This window comes from Tachysurus vachellii, chromosome 5, assembly GCF_030014155.1.
Source record: "Tachysurus vachellii isolate PV-2020 chromosome 5, HZAU_Pvac_v1, whole genome shotgun sequence".
NCBI lineage: Eukaryota > Metazoa > Chordata > Actinopteri > Siluriformes > Bagridae > Tachysurus > Tachysurus vachellii.
In genome coordinates this window covers 14185724-14202885 of record NC_083464.1, presented here as the reverse complement: position 1 = coordinate 14202885, position 17162 = coordinate 14185724, and the positions used below count along the sequence as shown (strand labels likewise).

Below are 17162 nucleotides of genomic sequence, written 5' to 3'. Positions count from 1 at the left end.
TAAATTTTTTTAACCATGTCCTATTTTCAGCATTTTGTTTCGGAGCTCAAAAAATGGGTCGTTTTGTAAGCGGCTCTTGTCTCAACAACACTTTGGAATGTAGCTACAATCTAGACCACTTTGCTGATTTATGATACTCCCAAGTAATGTGAAGGTCTGGCATTCCCTCCAAGTACGATTATATTAAACAGAGGTTAAGCTCTCATTCTGCCACTCCCCAAAACCTCTACTGGTAGAGATACTGTTTGTAGTACTATGTTTGTAGTAGGGTCTGTAAATCATTATACAATGCTTTGGGTTTTACAGTAATATAAATATTTATCTGTGAAAATATATATCATAGATGTATATTGTACTTACCATTGTACAGCAAAAACGTGTGGAAGATTTAGGTAATTTTATCTAAATGTGTGTGTTTATACTTGCCTCCCATGAATAGATCAGAAAATTGGGAAAAAACGTACAAACATCATTATTTATTGAACGTACAGGTGCTTTTGGTTTCTGGTCAGATGGCTTAATTAAAAGCTTGGATTCTGCTACTATAGACAGGCAAACTTCCCCCACATTTGAAGGACACTGAACAAAGATTAATAAAAAAATAGCAGGGAGAACCATTACCTCTTTATCCAGTAATACCATAGCCTGTCATCTTGTCTGGTGGATTTATACCAGTCCATCATGCAGTCATAGCTCAACAGGCAATGTCCATGACACCAGCAAGCATGCTCGCTTTAATTTACTCAGCCAAAAAAAGATAGACGTTTATACAATAGCAACTCTACATAATGTCAAACAAATCTACATTCAAACCACAACGTCATGCTGTACCAGGGCATCACCAGCCTGCTGTTTCATAAAGGTCCCACTTCACTACAGTGAGTTCAGTATCATTCCAACTCAATGCCAGACTCCTCTGCATGAAAAGATGCCACATGAGCAATAGATGCCCTTTGAGGGCGCTGAGCCAGATGGGAGAAGGATTAGCTTCACTGTTCATGTCACTTATGTGATCAGTGCCTCGTTTTCCTTGTGCATATACAGTATACATTTAAATTATACAGGTAGCAGCAGCACCCCTGATAGTTGGGGGTTAAGGGGCAGAGGGGTGGGAGAACCAGCGGAGGGTTATTTGAGAGGATCACCATTCAGACCCTCCCTATTCCGTTACAGTGTCTCTGCTCTGGGTCCTTTTGTGACGCTGTTCTGTTTTGTTCCTGCTGTCGTCCTCCCGGGTGGCCAGGTCTCTCTCCCTCTCTCTTTCTCTCTTTCGCTCTCGACGGCCCTCTGTGTTTGTCTTCTCCTTTCGATTGTTGCGATTCTTCCGCTCTCCTTTACGTGTGCCTTTGTCTCCCTTCCCTAATAAAACAAGTATTAATAATGTTAGTCTTTGTGTCTTTTTCAGCACCAAATAAATTGTTCCATGGAATCACATAAATGTCTCTACTTTACCACATCTGCTGTTTAAATCTCGGAATCTCTCCTCTAATTGGATGTCTTATTATTCATCCTACTACTGATTTTATTGTAAATAGTCAATAATTATATAGGCACCGAAGTATGAGTTGTTATTTGGTAAGCAGGCACTGAATTGTTGATCTGGTATATTTAACTTAACTTGAATCATATTTTTCTCAAAGTGGGAAAAGAGGGAGGGAGAGAGAGTGAGAGAGAGTGAGAGAGAGAGAGAGAGAGAGAGAGAGAGAGAGAGAGATAAAGGCTTAACAATATATTAAGGCTGAATAATGATTGACACATAAAGGCTTTATGACTGATGCAGATGCTGTGCTCCAGCAATCCACAAGATGATGGTGTTATTTAATATCCTCTAACTCTTATTTTTTTAAAGTATAAGTTTAAGTAATTTTTAAAAAAAATTTAAGCAACACACTTGACAAATCCTCCCTTTTGTGATTTGTATTTGTCAAAAATAGAGGACCTTAAAATAAAATTCTGTTGATGTTACTTTATCTGGTGTTGCTCAACACTCCCAACAAGCCAATTTCAATTCCTGCCGGAGGCTTATCAGTGGATGAGTGGAGCAAGGCTGAGCTCTGTTGTGTGGAGGATTGGAAAAGTGCTGAGGTGGACACCCAGCTGCCTCCCCCTGCATGCATCCCTCCACTCAGACTCAATTAATCATCACTGCTCTCTTTGCTGCTGGGGGGGATCAGGGCAGACTGCCCACTGCAGCCCACACTGACCTGCACATTCCTGGGGTCCGGCCAGACCGATACGGGGCCCTACCAGCTATGGCTGTTTAAAGAATGTGCACAAATAATGAACGGTGAGAGTGTCGGCCGTGAAGAGATACAACTGCTTCTCTATCTCTCACGCTCTCCTTGAGTAGGCAGACCCCACCATGCCTCCCACAGACTTGAGTCAGTTGGAATTGTTATGAGAGAACTGTCTCATTTCAGTTGCGACTGATCAGCCATCACACACACACTGTAATTCCATGCCCATCAGTCACTCACACTGACACCCCCCTCCCTCACCCCCGGCTCTTTATACACAGGAAGTCCCCTCTGCACACATTGTTTTCTTTGTTATAACGATTTAGAGATCAGTGGATTAGTCATAATCTCTGCATTTCCTACAAACCAAGCCATAACACCATCAGGGTGCTGCTCGGATCATTATGAATATGTTTATTTGGTCTGTTTTAAAGCTAGAAGGCTGTCTACCATTTCTATAAACTGTCAAGCGATGCATTGATTCCAAATGGGATATCATTATACAGGCAGTTACTTTAAGAATATAACACATTCTTCAGCATCTGGTCACCATTGCTGGAGCAGATGTAAGGCCTTGTTAGATGATCTGGATGAGGGATTGGGGGAGTCCATTTAAAGTTGGAGCTGTACAAAACAGCCATGTGAAAATGGATCTATTCATCACGCATGTATTATCAACAAACTAGCCGGTGCCTGAACCTCACAGTCCTCAAAAACATGTTGCAACCCTTAAAAGCAAGTCGGCTGCCAAAGCTTGGCTTCAAGTTGCTTATGTTTCTCAGTTCAGCATCAATATTTCAACATAGGCATCATCTGGCCATGATTATTCATAATTTTCAAAAGATTTATTGAAAATGGGTAAGAAAGGAAGAGGAAGTTGAAGACTACATGAGAAACCAGATGTAATTGTCACATGTCATAACTGCAGAGTGGCCCAAAATCACAGAAGGTTCTTTATACAATTCTGGTCTCAAGTGCTGTTTGTGACTGGTCAGATCCTGAGAGGTACTCAGGACTGTGTATCAGGGGATATCGCAAACCAGATATGACGTGGAGAACAGAGTGCCAGAATTACATTAATGAGGATGTGGACAGGCATGCTGTCATCCGGGGGCTTTTGGCAGGAGCCAGGCAGGGATTAAGGGCTCTGTTTCGTCCCATAGGAGGAATGCCTCGGGCTTCGACACCTTGTTGTGACTGTCCTAGCAGGGATAAATAAAGGGACAGTGTTTTTGAGGTTAAATCAGCCCTCAAAGAGCTGCTGGAGGGCCAGGGCATTTATATCCAGAGCATGCATAGTTTGAATTGGGAACAGATCATATTAAAGTACATGATAGATTAATATAAAGCAAGTCAGTGCTACCTGAATTGAGTAGAGTTATATTCAAGATAATGAATAGATAAATAAATAAAACAGAAGAGGTGAAAGGGAATGACCAGGACACAGGATTAAAACAGTCTGCATATGATAAAGGTCATGAAACATGGAGGGGGAAAAACAAATGACAAGTGAGGGGAAAGCAGAGAGGAAGGACTTGGCAGGAGGAAAAATAAAGCCGTGTGTGCTTGGGGTGTGAGGGGGAGGATGTATCAGTGTCAGAGGGTTGCTTGGGATTACTCGGGGCTGGCGGGGGTCGGACCACTGACCTCGCTGGGGTACGCAAAACATAAACATGGATGGGACAGAGCCCTGGCAGATAATTAGTGCTCAGTTAATGTTCCAGGAGCAGGGGCAGCTGGGTAATCACATTCGGAGACGAGGTCAATAACCGAGCCTGTAGTGTGTAACACGCACCCTTGTTGGCGGCCCCAGTGGATCAACATCATGCCGACTCATTGCTACAAGCTAATGTGACACAGAAGCCCCTCCAGGCAAAGGGTGTTTGTGCGTGTGTGTTTCTTAGAGAGAATAATGGACAGAGGTGTTACAGAGATGTTATTTGTCTTCCCGCACTTTTTGTGTTAGATTCTAAGCTTAGGATCTGGGATTAACTCTGTTTTTAAATAAGTTGTATTATTCATTAGTACATAAAAGGCAAAAGAGGATCATAAACCAACACATTCGGTCTGGGAAACTTGATGCTTAGTCACACAAGGCAGCAAGAATTAATGAGGGATGTGGTCATGAAACTGGCCTGTTATCTATCATAAAGCTCAATTCTAAGTCTTAAACACGGAAATCAGAGCGTAATCATATAAATATGCTTTAAAAACATGGCCAGGTCTTCCATGCTTTTTTTTTGCTTTGGTTAGAAAGTATTTATGGTCCTTAATTTTAAGAGTCTTATTTCTCAAAAGATATGAATCTGATACTGATAAAATATAATATGCTTTGACCTTGCATTTATATGGCATAATCTTTTAGTTGTTTCAACACAAGACACTTTGGGCAGTCAATGTTCTTTACATAAATCAAATTAAAGATTCCAAAAAGTAAAAACTGAATTTTAAAACAGAGCTGGTGAGGAATAATTACTATTAATATAACTAAATTTGATTTGTTTATTTTCTGGGCCATCTTTTGATGCTTAATTTCACACAGAGTGAAAGTTCTTTTTTGAGCTTTTTCAGAGCTTCCCTTTTTTACAATGCTACATAATTTTGTTTTACACCTTAAGCAAGCAAAACATTTTTTAATACTACTTTCCTAATGTGTTTGAATCCCACCTGGAACCAGAAGGTTTTATGCCTCACTGGGTCACATCCACACTTCAGCTGAAACTTACCACATCTCTTTTTCTTAACAATGCATTCTCTCTTCTCTACGGCGGAAGGGCAGGAGTTGCCCTCAGGACTGGGGGACTGAAGAACTTGCCGTGTTCGACTTTCTTCTCCAAAGCAGGATTTTCCTTTCCGCAAACATGCCCCCCATTCACTCCATTCTCCCAACTCACAGTGCACTAAAAGAAGAACAAGACAGTGAAGAAAAATAAACAGAATTCTCCCATTTTCTTATTGTGAAACACATACCTGCACACTTTGTTCAAGAACGTACTGGATGAGGTGTCTGTTGGCACTCACCTTTAGGAATACACTCCATTGACTGCTCGCTTGGCTCAAACTCCTCAGGGCAGATGCTGTGGCATTGACCATGAAGAAGATAATGACCTGACATACACCTTGTACAGGTGTCACTGTTCAGGCAGGACTCACAGTTCACTGGGCATGCTGTAAAGACATTGCACACATGCATGCATATTTGTATTATTATCCTTATGAAAAGCTCTTAATGAGACAATTATTATTAATGCAGCTAATTAATGCTTTGCATATACCTTAATCTATCCCAAACATTTAGCTCAGTTAATAAAAGCCTTTTCTTTTTTTAGTTTAGTAAGAATGCTGTTTTCCTTATATGAACCACCCAAATGTCTCTCCAAGATATAAAAACATGGACACACACACACACACACACACACACACACACACACACACACACACACAGGAAAAATGCAATCGAAAAATGAACAATTTGGAACAAATCTAGCCTTATTCCTAGAGATATGATCTCAATATATGCAAATGCATAATAATCTGTATATTATTATTAGTTTGTATAAACCTTTAACAAGTTAGGATTGGAGATGGGGTTAGCGATGTAATGTTGTTTTTTTTTACAATCTCACTCATTTTACAGAGTTGGGGTACCAGTACATTGATAATAATTACTGTAGTCAAATTACACTCACCCTTTAATTTCACTGCTAAACCATACACCTGCTCATTTAAGCAGTTACCCAATCACCCAATCATGTGGCAGCAATGCAGTGCATAAAATCAGGGAGATAAGGGTTCCAACTAATCCTCACATCAAACATCAATATGAAGACAATATGAGATCTCTAACAGGACTAACTGGCAGCTGGTACCAGGTTGACACTGGTCTGTGCTGCTTTTCTGTGTTGTCTTCTGTGTATTGTCTTTTGTGTAATGTCTTGTATTGTTTGTTTGCACTGTCTTTTGTCCTGCACTGTGTTTTTGTCTTTTGTCTTGAACTGTTTTGTCTTGCACTGTTTGCACTCTGACAAACTTACTTAAGTCCTTAGCTCTGTCTTTGTTTTATGTAGCAGCATGGTCCTGGAGAAATGTCTCATTTCACTGTTTAGCTATATACTGTATGGTTGAAATGACAATAAAAGCTTCTTGACTCTTGACATGACTGGTTTGAGAAACTGCTGATTTTTAAACACAAGAGTCTCTAAAGTATGGTGCAAAAAGCAAAAAACACTGTGTAAGTGGCAGGTTTGTAGATAAACATGCCTTTTTGATAAGAGGGATCACTGTAGAGATTGGTTTGAGCTGCCAGGAAGGATAAAGTAACTCATATAATCAGTGATAGATCCTGCCATAGGCCATATATGTATGTAATGTAAGTTTATGTAGTTCATATAAGGTAGTACTCACAGAAATTTGTTTATTAGCTGTTATATGTGATTCTGCATAGAGCATCAAGTAAGCCACTGCACGAAATAATTTTTTTTTACAATTGCTTTTTTAAAATTTACAATTTCTTTGCTAACAACAGCAATCTGCCAGGCTGTCATGGGCACAGACTCACCAAAAGCCTCAGATTCTTGTTCTTGATTGACAGGAGTGGAGCCTGATCTTGTGTTTTATTGTAACCCATTCACCTCAATGTTTCACATCTACTGAGATGCTTTTCTGCTCACCACAGTTGTAAAGAGTGTTTATGTGAGTTACTGTATATGTCCTGTCAACTCAAACCAGTCCAGTCATTCTCCTCTGATGTCACTCATCAACAAGGTGTTTCAGCCTGCAGACCCTACTCTCACAGGATGTTTTTATCTGTTTGTTTGTTTTGCACAATTCTGTGTAAATTCTAAAGACTGTTGTGTGTAAATCCCAGGAGATCAGCAGTTGAAATATTCAAACCAGACCAGCTGGTACTAACAACCATGCCACAGTTTAAGTCAGAGAGATCCCATTTCTCACCCATTCTAATGTTCCTAATAAAGTGGACAGTAAGTGTAATTTTCTTACTTGCTTTGCATTTATGCTTAGAACAAATAATATCATTTACTCACAATACATACAAATTTGTCAGCCTTTATAAAATATGTGTGAGCCTGCATGAGCTGCTACAGGAAACGTTAAAGTGCCCATGTGTTTATAAAGTGCAGCTTAGTTTTTTAAAATTATTGGTGGTTACAATTAAATTCAATTTAACTGTGGGAAAGGTAATAAAAAAAAGCAATACTGGATGTGTGAAATATATGCCTAAGCCTGAAAGAACTTTCCATTGATGAGTAATCTGTCTAAGCATATGAACCACATAACCAGCTCTGTTATATTTCCATTTTATTAAGATTAAATTTGAAGACTGCTTGTCAGATTACATAAAAAGTTTCAAGTAGCATAAGTTTCAAGAATTCATAATTTAAACCTTGCATTGTTATGCAACATTACTTTTGTTCTGGGCAAAGACAGTGCTCAGTCATGCCTTTTAAACTGCATTTACTATGGTTGGATGTTTCTTGCTTAATAAAATACTTTAACGTGTCTGTCATATTTGTGTTTTTAGTTGAAACAGATTTGTATGGGTTTTAAAGCATTTTAATGCAAGTTAATGAGTAGTATGTATATTTATTTATTTATTTTCTAGAATGCAATGAGTAAAGTAATTGTATTACTAATTCCTATTGCTTAGAAGTCATTTAATAATTTGCAATGGCTCCCGATTGTTAGCCAACCATGAAAGCCAACCAAATTGCCTTGAACATATGTTTTTTTTATCAGTTGTGCATGAAATCAGATTCCTAGTTTCAGAACTGTTAATGCATAATATAATTTGCCGTTATTTCATTTCCTCTTAGACCAATGAATTGTGATAAATCTTTGACAATGAATTGTGAAAGTGACTAGGGTACTCACATGCAACACACTCCCGCTTGATGTCACTGGGAACTAGATCATCTGGGCATTTCTCTTGGCATTTCCCCTTGTGAAGATATGATCCTGCTTTGCAACGTGTGCAGAAATTCTTGTCAAAGCAGGTGTCGCATTCAGAGCCACATTCTGCAAGACACATTACAGACCTGTTACTCACCAGGGCACTTATTAAAACACTAGAATTACATCTATAAGACTGTTTATAGACAAAGATTAGTAAGTGTTCTTACTGGAACAGTCATTTTTTTCTGGTGAGCGAGTGCCAAAGAAACCCTTTGGACATGAAGCCAGACACACGCCAAACTGCCTCATGCCATCCCTCTCCAGATGAATGAAGAGCCTGGGCATGCATGTCAGGCAGCCGTTTGAAGCCGAACAGGTCAGACAGCCTCCCAGGCATCCTGGACCTCCTAAATTCACAAGCCAAAAGAAGAAGCTTTGAGTAAGCTTTGATGCAGATTTTATAGCAAGGATGTTTACAGTTTTTCTAGTTTACTGCCTGAGTATAAAATATAGATCACTGAGGGTATGGTATATCTTTGCTTTTGAAACAGCTTTTAAAAAACTGTTTTATTTACTCGGATCAAATATTTTTCACTCTTGCACTTTACCAGATACATATGTGATGTCTATATGTTCCATGGTCCTGCACATTCCTAGATGTGTATCTTTATAGCTACACACACAAAAAGAAAATGATTCAGTGCTTAACAGCTGAATTTGTTTTACAATTCATTTACAACATTTTCACATATTTCTAATCATTATACCTTCTCGCAGTCTTGTGGTACCTAACCCTATTTCAGTTTCTTCAGGTATAATTTAAACAATTCAACTCCAGGATATGAGCAAAGATTAAAGTGTTTAGAACACTCATACACCTCAGTGTTTTTTTGGGACATTGGCTACTCTCCACATTTTGAAGCACAAAGAATGTTTGTAAAAGTTAAATAGTTCCAGGTTCATTTAAAGAAAATGCATTGCTATTAATTAAGGCTGCAAAAATGACCATAATGCAGCATAATAATAAACATGACAGGAAGCACCCTCATCTGTGCATTCTCCTGCCATGTAAACTAATCATCAGCGACACGCTACATACCGGAGTCTGTCAGCACAGTAGCAGTTGCATTCATAACCTTAATAACAGGACAACTGTGTTGTGGAAAATAAAATGAAATAAACTTATGCCTGCATGAGACCAGGAACAGGCTGGAGCAGTGCCCTACAAACATGTTCACGTGAAAACATCCTCCCTCTATCGTCTCCTGTGTTATCTCTTCGTGCAAGTCACTGTGTTATTCCACTATTGATGTGAATTGGAACATAGATGGCACAGATTTGATAAGGAATACATTTTCTGAATTGAGAAACTGTGTAGACACCTTAAAACGTTTTTGGCAGCGAGGGCACACTGTCTTTTAAGTCATCAGTTAACAAAGCCAATGAAAATAGCAGTGCAATGCAAGGCCTCTGTGTTTCAGTTTAAATACTAATGTCAAACAGTTAAGCATTCAGCACAACAGTCAGTTAAAGAATAAAGCACAGAGCATATGGCCACTGATTACATCAACTTAAAAGTGCTGGCTTCGGATTTGAGCCAAAGTGACTGATTTACATTAAATACCTCATTGAATTCCTGAGATTAAAAACGTGTGATGTGTGATGCTCCTTGGTTGCATGAGAAAAGACTCCTGATTGAAGTCAATCGGTTCCATATGTTTCTTGCAGGTGAGAGGCTCAGAGGGTAGGAAATACTGACCAAATTCACAGTTTCTATGAAAAGAGGTTGTGGGCAAAACAAGAGTAACTGTGCTTGTGCTCTGTCCCAAGTGGCACAAGATATGTAATACTCTAGAGCTTTTCCTAGAAAAGAAATCAAAATAATATGACTAAAAGCATCCTCAAAACAGCCAGCGATTATGGGAAATCCTGTAGGATTTTATTCAGCTAATGTTTTTCTGAGTTGAAAAAAAAACCAACTTTTTTCTCTATTTCTCTATTTGTGACACAAACAGGAAAGAAATATGATCAGTTTTACGGTTAAACTGCACTGATGAACTCTAAATCTACTGTGAATATGAATTGCAGTACATAACCTTTCCTTCCTAACTAACATTCAGACATCTACATGAAAATACACAGAGATAAACAGAAGGTTAATCCCCACCATACCATATGAAGTGAAGAAGCGTTTTCAACCTGTTCTCTCTCTGCTCTTGCATTCCATGCCACTGAACTGTGCTAGAGCATCTTTTTTTCTCTCCTGATTCCCAGAGTTCAGCCTTGGCTGACAGATTGCAATAGATCATGGATATTCTGTTTGACATATCTCTGCAATCTTTACAACTGCTGTCCATTTGCCCACATGCGTTCCTGCATTCTGATTCACAGAACTCTTAACTCAGAGGAATTTTTTCTGCCCTCGTGCTGCCACAAGTCCTGGGTCTACTTGCACAAGTGAAGAACGAGCAGCTATAATATTTAAACTCTCACAAATTGTTTTGTCATGGTTCAAACACAGACATCAAAACGCAACTTTCCAATAATCAAACTTATTAGCAGAACTGTTAAAACTTAATTAATCACAGTATTTCAGACTCAAGAATTAAGGCATAGCACTGAACCATGGCCAGAGACTTCTGCTCTGAGTCATCGTTGGACACAGTTCATTTCCTCAGACATTAATTATATGAGTTCACCACACACAGGCAAAGTTGATTAGTTGCAATTAAGCAAACAAAATAAATGTGTTACAATGACAAATATTGCCTGCATTTAGCATATTTAACTCACTTAAACTCATTAATGTGCAGTAGATGGGAACTGTGACCTGGTATAACATGCTTATAAAAATGGAACAGCACAACGTATGAGGATAGTAATGTATCTGGGGGATAAGTTACATCCACATGATTCACTGACGCATTTATTTAAGCGCAAACAACTCATGCACAGTCATACTAAATCTGATAGCACAAAGAAAAACCTAAAATTAGGCTGCAAACACTGAAATTAAATCATAACAACAAGTACCAGAAGTTATTATAAACCATAGTACTAACATGCGTCTCTTTATCATGCAGTTCTATGGCATGTTGACACAGGACTACTCAGGCAGGGGGCAGGAAACATTTGAGGTCAGGCATCCGCTGGGTCACTCACTGCAAATTTGTATTGTCATCTCACAGTCTCACAAGACTGATCGCAACTCTATCAGTTGGAAGCCTTGACTTTTTTAATGACTTTCTGTTAGAAGATTGTAATGATTTGTTACGGTGGATCTATCCTTTTATTCCACTTTGGAGACCTTATTAGGACAAGACAGATTCTACCTACATTTTTATGTACACATATTCTATTTAAATTTACAGACATTTTCTTTCTAGCCCTTCATGATGTAGAGAATAAATAAAATACTATATGTCGAAACCTAAAATTCCCTCCGTTGACCATGAAAAATAAAGAAATGAAATAGTTAGTTTATTAAACTTAAGACGATTAGATATTTCTTGTGGGAATAAAACCACAAACCACAATTGCAAAGTACAACTCTGAACACACTGACACATAAGTATTAGGTCGTGATAGGTCAAATCCCCCCCCCCCCCCCTATTTTTTTTATTATTATTATTATTTTTTTTTACATATTTCATACAGGCCATATTCCACCACCAGTGTCTGCCTGTTTAAGAAAATGTGCTATTTTTTAGTTACAATATCAAGTCAGATTTGTTATTATTCCACCTATGGAATCTGTCATATTCTGTCAAATAGCTTTGACCCTGAATGTTTTTTTTGGTCTGTTTTTGGCTCTTAATTTGATTATACTAATCCTGAGTATGAAATAGATTATAGATTATGCATTTTGCATCTGTAGAAAGTGACTTTGGCTTCACTCAGCACACCTAATGTCTCACTTGAGTTTTGCGGTAGCTTAGAGGTTTAAAGCAAACTGAAGTCATAGTTTTCTATTAGAGCGCGAGCGGAGCAATGCGCCCTGATCGCTTACTAACACCGATTAGCGCAAATTATAGCCATGTAGTTTACATGCATACATATTTAATCCGATTGCTGAAAGATATTAAATACTGTTTATTTTTATATGGATCGGGATAAATGTCTATATCCTGCACAACTGCTGATTTAAATTTTGGACTATTTTTTGTTTATACAATATAAACATTAAATGTTATAATAAACTAAAAAAGTAATGTGTTGTAATAAGACAGTATATACCATATGTATCATCTTGGCCAGTGAGCCTTCAAAATGTTATGTTTTCTTTTATTTGAATATTTATTACAGTTTATATCTGTGCATTCGTGTCTCTTCTTTTAAAAACGTGCAAGTGCCTTTGACTTGAGACACATAAACGGTTTTATACGATGATGAATACTATGAGTTAGTTATTATCCAAGCAATTTTAAGTGAAACTAAACCAACATCGGTACTGCAAAATGCATCCCAGACAAATAGTGCAGGTGCGCGTGAAGCCTCGCCCCAAAAAGCTAAAGAGCGCGCGCTACTTACGCTCGTGCAGCCGGTGCCTGGAGGTATGATGCTGACAGTTTGCGTGCTCCATCCAGTGCAAGACCAATACAATGGAGATTAGTTGTAATTGCATAGTAACCGAGGAACGATGCCTGTCTTGCAAATGTTAATGTCCTCGACAGACGCGTTGCGCTAGTAATGTAATGCAACGCTCGCTTTCTATAGCGGACAGAAGCCGCAACTCTGATCAAGCGAATTTATAATGGCCCAAAAGCACATGGGCCAATTCGGCACCACCATCCTGTAAGAAATCCTCATAGACGCCGCTAAAATAGAGTGAGACAGCTTGATATCCACACAGTGCAGCGCATTTCATCGGAACATACGAATCGTTCGTGTTCCGTCAGTCGCACAGATTTCACAGCAAAAGCCAAGCGTTAGTTCTGCGTCGCACCACGAAACAAGCCTAAAGATTCTAATTGGGACAAAATGTTGACTTGAAGAAACGTTTGAAAATGTGGCGTATCCTCTGTCCTTCTCTTCTGTATTCCCGGTGAAACAGTGCGCTGTGTCCAGGTGTGTGAGCGCAACTTTATGGGCTTCGGTACGCTGGAGGAGGTCCGCGTCTCAGCGGCATCTCGCACTGTTTGAGCTTTCACAAAATTTCAGCTTGAAATATCAACTTAAACTGGACCTATTTTAAATGTACGTATATCACTGACGCAGTCTAGACAGCTGAAAGTGTCACGGTTGAGCAACTCTGTTTCTCTCTCTCTCTCTCTCTCTTTCTCTCTCTCTCTCTCTGCCCAGGGCGCAACACACTTTCCATGCGCTAACTGATGACTTCAGCTCTCCGCAGTCTCTTTCCCCCTGTCCTGAACTCCAAAGTTTATTTAGAGGGTGAACCCCCAACGTCACCCCCCACCCCCTGTAACACTGACGGGGAAAAAGCCAACCTGAGTATTAGAATAATCTGATCCGATTATCTGTCGAAGTCTATTAAAAGTACTCGTACTATGAACATCTCATTAGAAACGTCATCAATTAACATAATGACATTTGCGTAATATTGCAACATTTCATTCATTGACAGAGTAATTTATCTGGGCCACTTTCAAAACGTTTTCTTTCCCAGTGTTTGCTTTATAGTCGGTTTATAACCTACGCCATGATGTTTCCAGGAAAAAACAAATCAAAAATAATTTTACACTTTTTACAATTTTACACATGATTTTTGCACTTCCACAAAAGTCGATGTGGTTTACAGGCTTAATAAAGGTTACATAAGACCGCAGTCGTCATCAAATGTCTCTAGAAACGGTAAGAAAAAGACAAACATAATTTATTTTCCTCATGGTTTGTTAGAACCCATTCACTTATAGCTTCTTATTGATCACGTCAGCATTTGTTTTAGAGATTAATCAAGCCAATGCAAACATGAACACAGCAGCACATGGAATTGATCACAGAGATCTTTCTGTGTCCATCGTGTTTAAAACTATTGCTTGTGTTTTCCTTTTTCTGTCATCCCACATGTAAAAGTTGTCCCTAAAAGCAGCTCCAAAAAAAAAACCCCAAAGGATAAAAACATAAGGACCTTTGTGTCCTTATAAGGAATAAGTGAATATTGTGTACGAGTCTACCATTAATGTTGAATGACCAATTTGAGAACCATGCAAGCAATGTAAAACCAATGGTAATAATCAGGTGGAATATTTTGCATTCCTTGATTGTACAGATAGATGTATATCTATAATGTACTTGGTGAAACCTGTTTAATTAAATATGAACGTTTTGCAGACTATTTCTGACTATATAGTCTTTGATAATAGGCTCTATGAGAATTTGACTTTTAAATGACTATATTTCACATAGAGGAGAGAGCAGGGTGCAGAAACGTTGGCAGCCTTTGTACTGCGCTACTTTGACATGTGACATTGTTCTACAATATTTTAGTGCAAAGAAAACAAACGCTGCTCTTAACCTCTAGAGGGCGTCAGCGCTATAACTGCATGCATGGCCCTTGGTTATGCACTGCATCCTCACGAATTTGTGGGCCCTTTTCTTTCCGGAAGGTCTGTGACGCATTTTCATTTGATATGCAGCAATAGCCACATAAAGAAAAATGCCTACATTTTTGTGTGCATGCTCTGGAGTATAAACAATGGTAATGATTACTGGTGTACGTGAGAGCACTGCACAGCGCAGTAGTTCCCCCTCTTCCCACAGGGAAGCTTATTTACATGTCTGGCACTGAAAGCAGAGGCCTGCTTTTCCTAAGCAGTGTGTTGATGTTTATAAGAACATGACCAGACCAATGTTTCCCCTTTTGTGGCTACTCTATCAATCACAGTAAGGGTGCTGAGAGAAATGCCAGACTGTCCCTTCATCCTGGACAAGTAGTTACTGCCCCCATGAAAGTTGGTGAGAAAATATATATATATTTTTAAATATTCATCCCTGTGTTCAAACATTAATTAGGACTTCACTAGAGCAGGAAAAAACTATTGTCATCAATGTGGGGGGTAGGAATTCCAAAGGAATTCATCTTTACATGGGTGGGGGGCAGAATAAAGCCTGTCTTTGTGCCCCCACCAACTGATAAATAAGTCCCAGGAAAGAACACTAGCAACTAACGTAGGAGAGGAGGTGAGGTCATTTGGTCATTCTATGCGATAGCTGATGAGAGAAGCCGTCAGCAGCCTGAAATGAAGTTGGGCAGGTGCACCTTGCCTAAAAATGTGAGTGCAGCACAAGTAGTAGTACGTGGGAATTGGTAAAACAGGTAAAAAAATGTTCTGTGTCTAATGAATACAGTGGAGTCTAGATGTGAGGATTTCGCTGTTGTGAAAGGAAGGTCACTTTGCAGACCTAAGTTTAATCATCCTAGTTTTGAATGTTGAGCATACAGAGTATTGTCTACCAGGCTGAGAACAGAAACTAAAAAATGGTTTTCTTACATTTTCCTCTCATTTAGCCCCTCTTGCTTGAAAGTTGCTTAACTAATGAATACTCACTCACTCACTCACTCACTCACTCACTCACTCACTCACTCACTCACTTTTAGTAAATGCTTAATCATGGTCAAGATTGCAGGGCATACTTTTCAGTGGGTTTGAGGAAGGAATACACTTCGTATTTGAAGCCAGTGCATCACAAGGCAGCATGCATACACACTGTTACATCTAGGACCCATGGAGAACATGCACAAACACAACCGACAGACACTAACCTGAGCTCAGGATTGAAGGAGGTACCCAGAGTTACAGTACCTGATGGGCCAATGTGTTGTCAATATTGTTTTGATTAATTAATGAATACTCACTCACTCACTCACTCACTTTAAATAAATAAATAATTTTTTTCAGGCAATTAGTGTGTACTTTAACAAGAGCGGAACTGTATATCTGCTTATTCCCATTAAAATCATTTATTTAAAAGACTAATTTGAGCATGGTTATAGAATTAACTAAACATTCCTCCTGAGGCATGCCCCCAGTGTGCGGATTGTAGGTTTGAATAAATTCAACATGAGTTGGAAATAGAGCGATCTGTCTCATTAGAAACACATCAGTTATACATTTCCTTTGTTAGCATGCAGGCATGTCGGGCTGTCAGTTAAACCCATGTGCAGAGTTGAAGAATCAAAGCTAAAAAGCTCAATGACATCTTTCTAATCTGAGAACACTCTGAACAAAGCCGCCTTACCTAAACATACTTGAGAACGACTGCATGAGTGTGGATTGCCAAAGTCTGTGTACAGTGGATTCAAACCCCCCTGGAGATTTAATCAAGGCAGTTCTAGCAGCTCATTCAACTTCTTGCTGAACAACGTGTGTTCTGACTCTAGGTGTTCCAAGTGAGGGGATAGAAGATTATAAAGAGCCTGAAGGTTTATATTAATCTGTTCTATGCTGGGAGATTCTTTAACTTTGATTAAGGCTTTTTCTTTCTCATAGCAGGTGGTCTGTCTAGACCAGCTTGGGCTATTGTCCCACTGTAATCACTCTTTGCACTGGACAAGGCTGGATGGGGTATGGAGTAACCTCCACAGTGTGTGTTATTTTGCAGCTTTCTTGCCAGTCCAATAAAGTAGGAGATGCTGGGTATTGTATTACTGGTGCCCTTCACATCGCTGCATCTGTTTATTTACACTTAATCACTTATTACAGCTGGACTTCAATAAAGCCACCCATGATTTTATACATGGCTCTTAATGAGCTGGAGTGCAAGAGAAAAGGGACATCTGGAAGCTCAGTGGATAAAATCCAGTAAGTTTAAAAAAGCATCAAGCATAAATACCTTCAGTTGAATTAGTTAATCATGTCAGTTAAGAAGTCTGATCTGAGATAAAATGAGAAAAATGTATGTGTCACAGCCATCATTCCAAATCTCCAAGTCTCTTTCATAAATTTAAAATTACTTATAATATTATTATTATTATTATTATTGTTGTTGTTGTTGTTTTTGTTATTATTATTATTATTATTATTATTATTATTATTATTATTATTATTATTA

The 17162-nt window shown here is 38.9% G+C and overlaps 1 protein-coding gene across 1 annotated transcript; it reads right to left on the bottom strand.

Annotated features, from left to right (window-relative positions):
- Positions 1 to 461: 461 nt before the first annotated feature.
- On the bottom strand, positions 462 to 13508 carry rspo3 (R-spondin 3). Its single transcript, XM_060869894.1, has 6 exons — positions 12681 to 13508; positions 8378 to 8557; positions 8130 to 8273; positions 5259 to 5405; positions 4964 to 5137; positions 462 to 1359 (listed from the first exon to the last, which is right to left on the bottom strand). The coding sequence occupies exons 1-6, from the start codon at positions 12772 to 12774 to the stop codon at positions 1160 to 1162; spliced, it is 939 nt and encodes a 312-aa protein (XP_060725877.1). The 5' UTR covers positions 12775 to 13508; the 3' UTR covers positions 462 to 1159.
- Positions 13509 to 17162: the final 3654 nt, after the last annotated feature.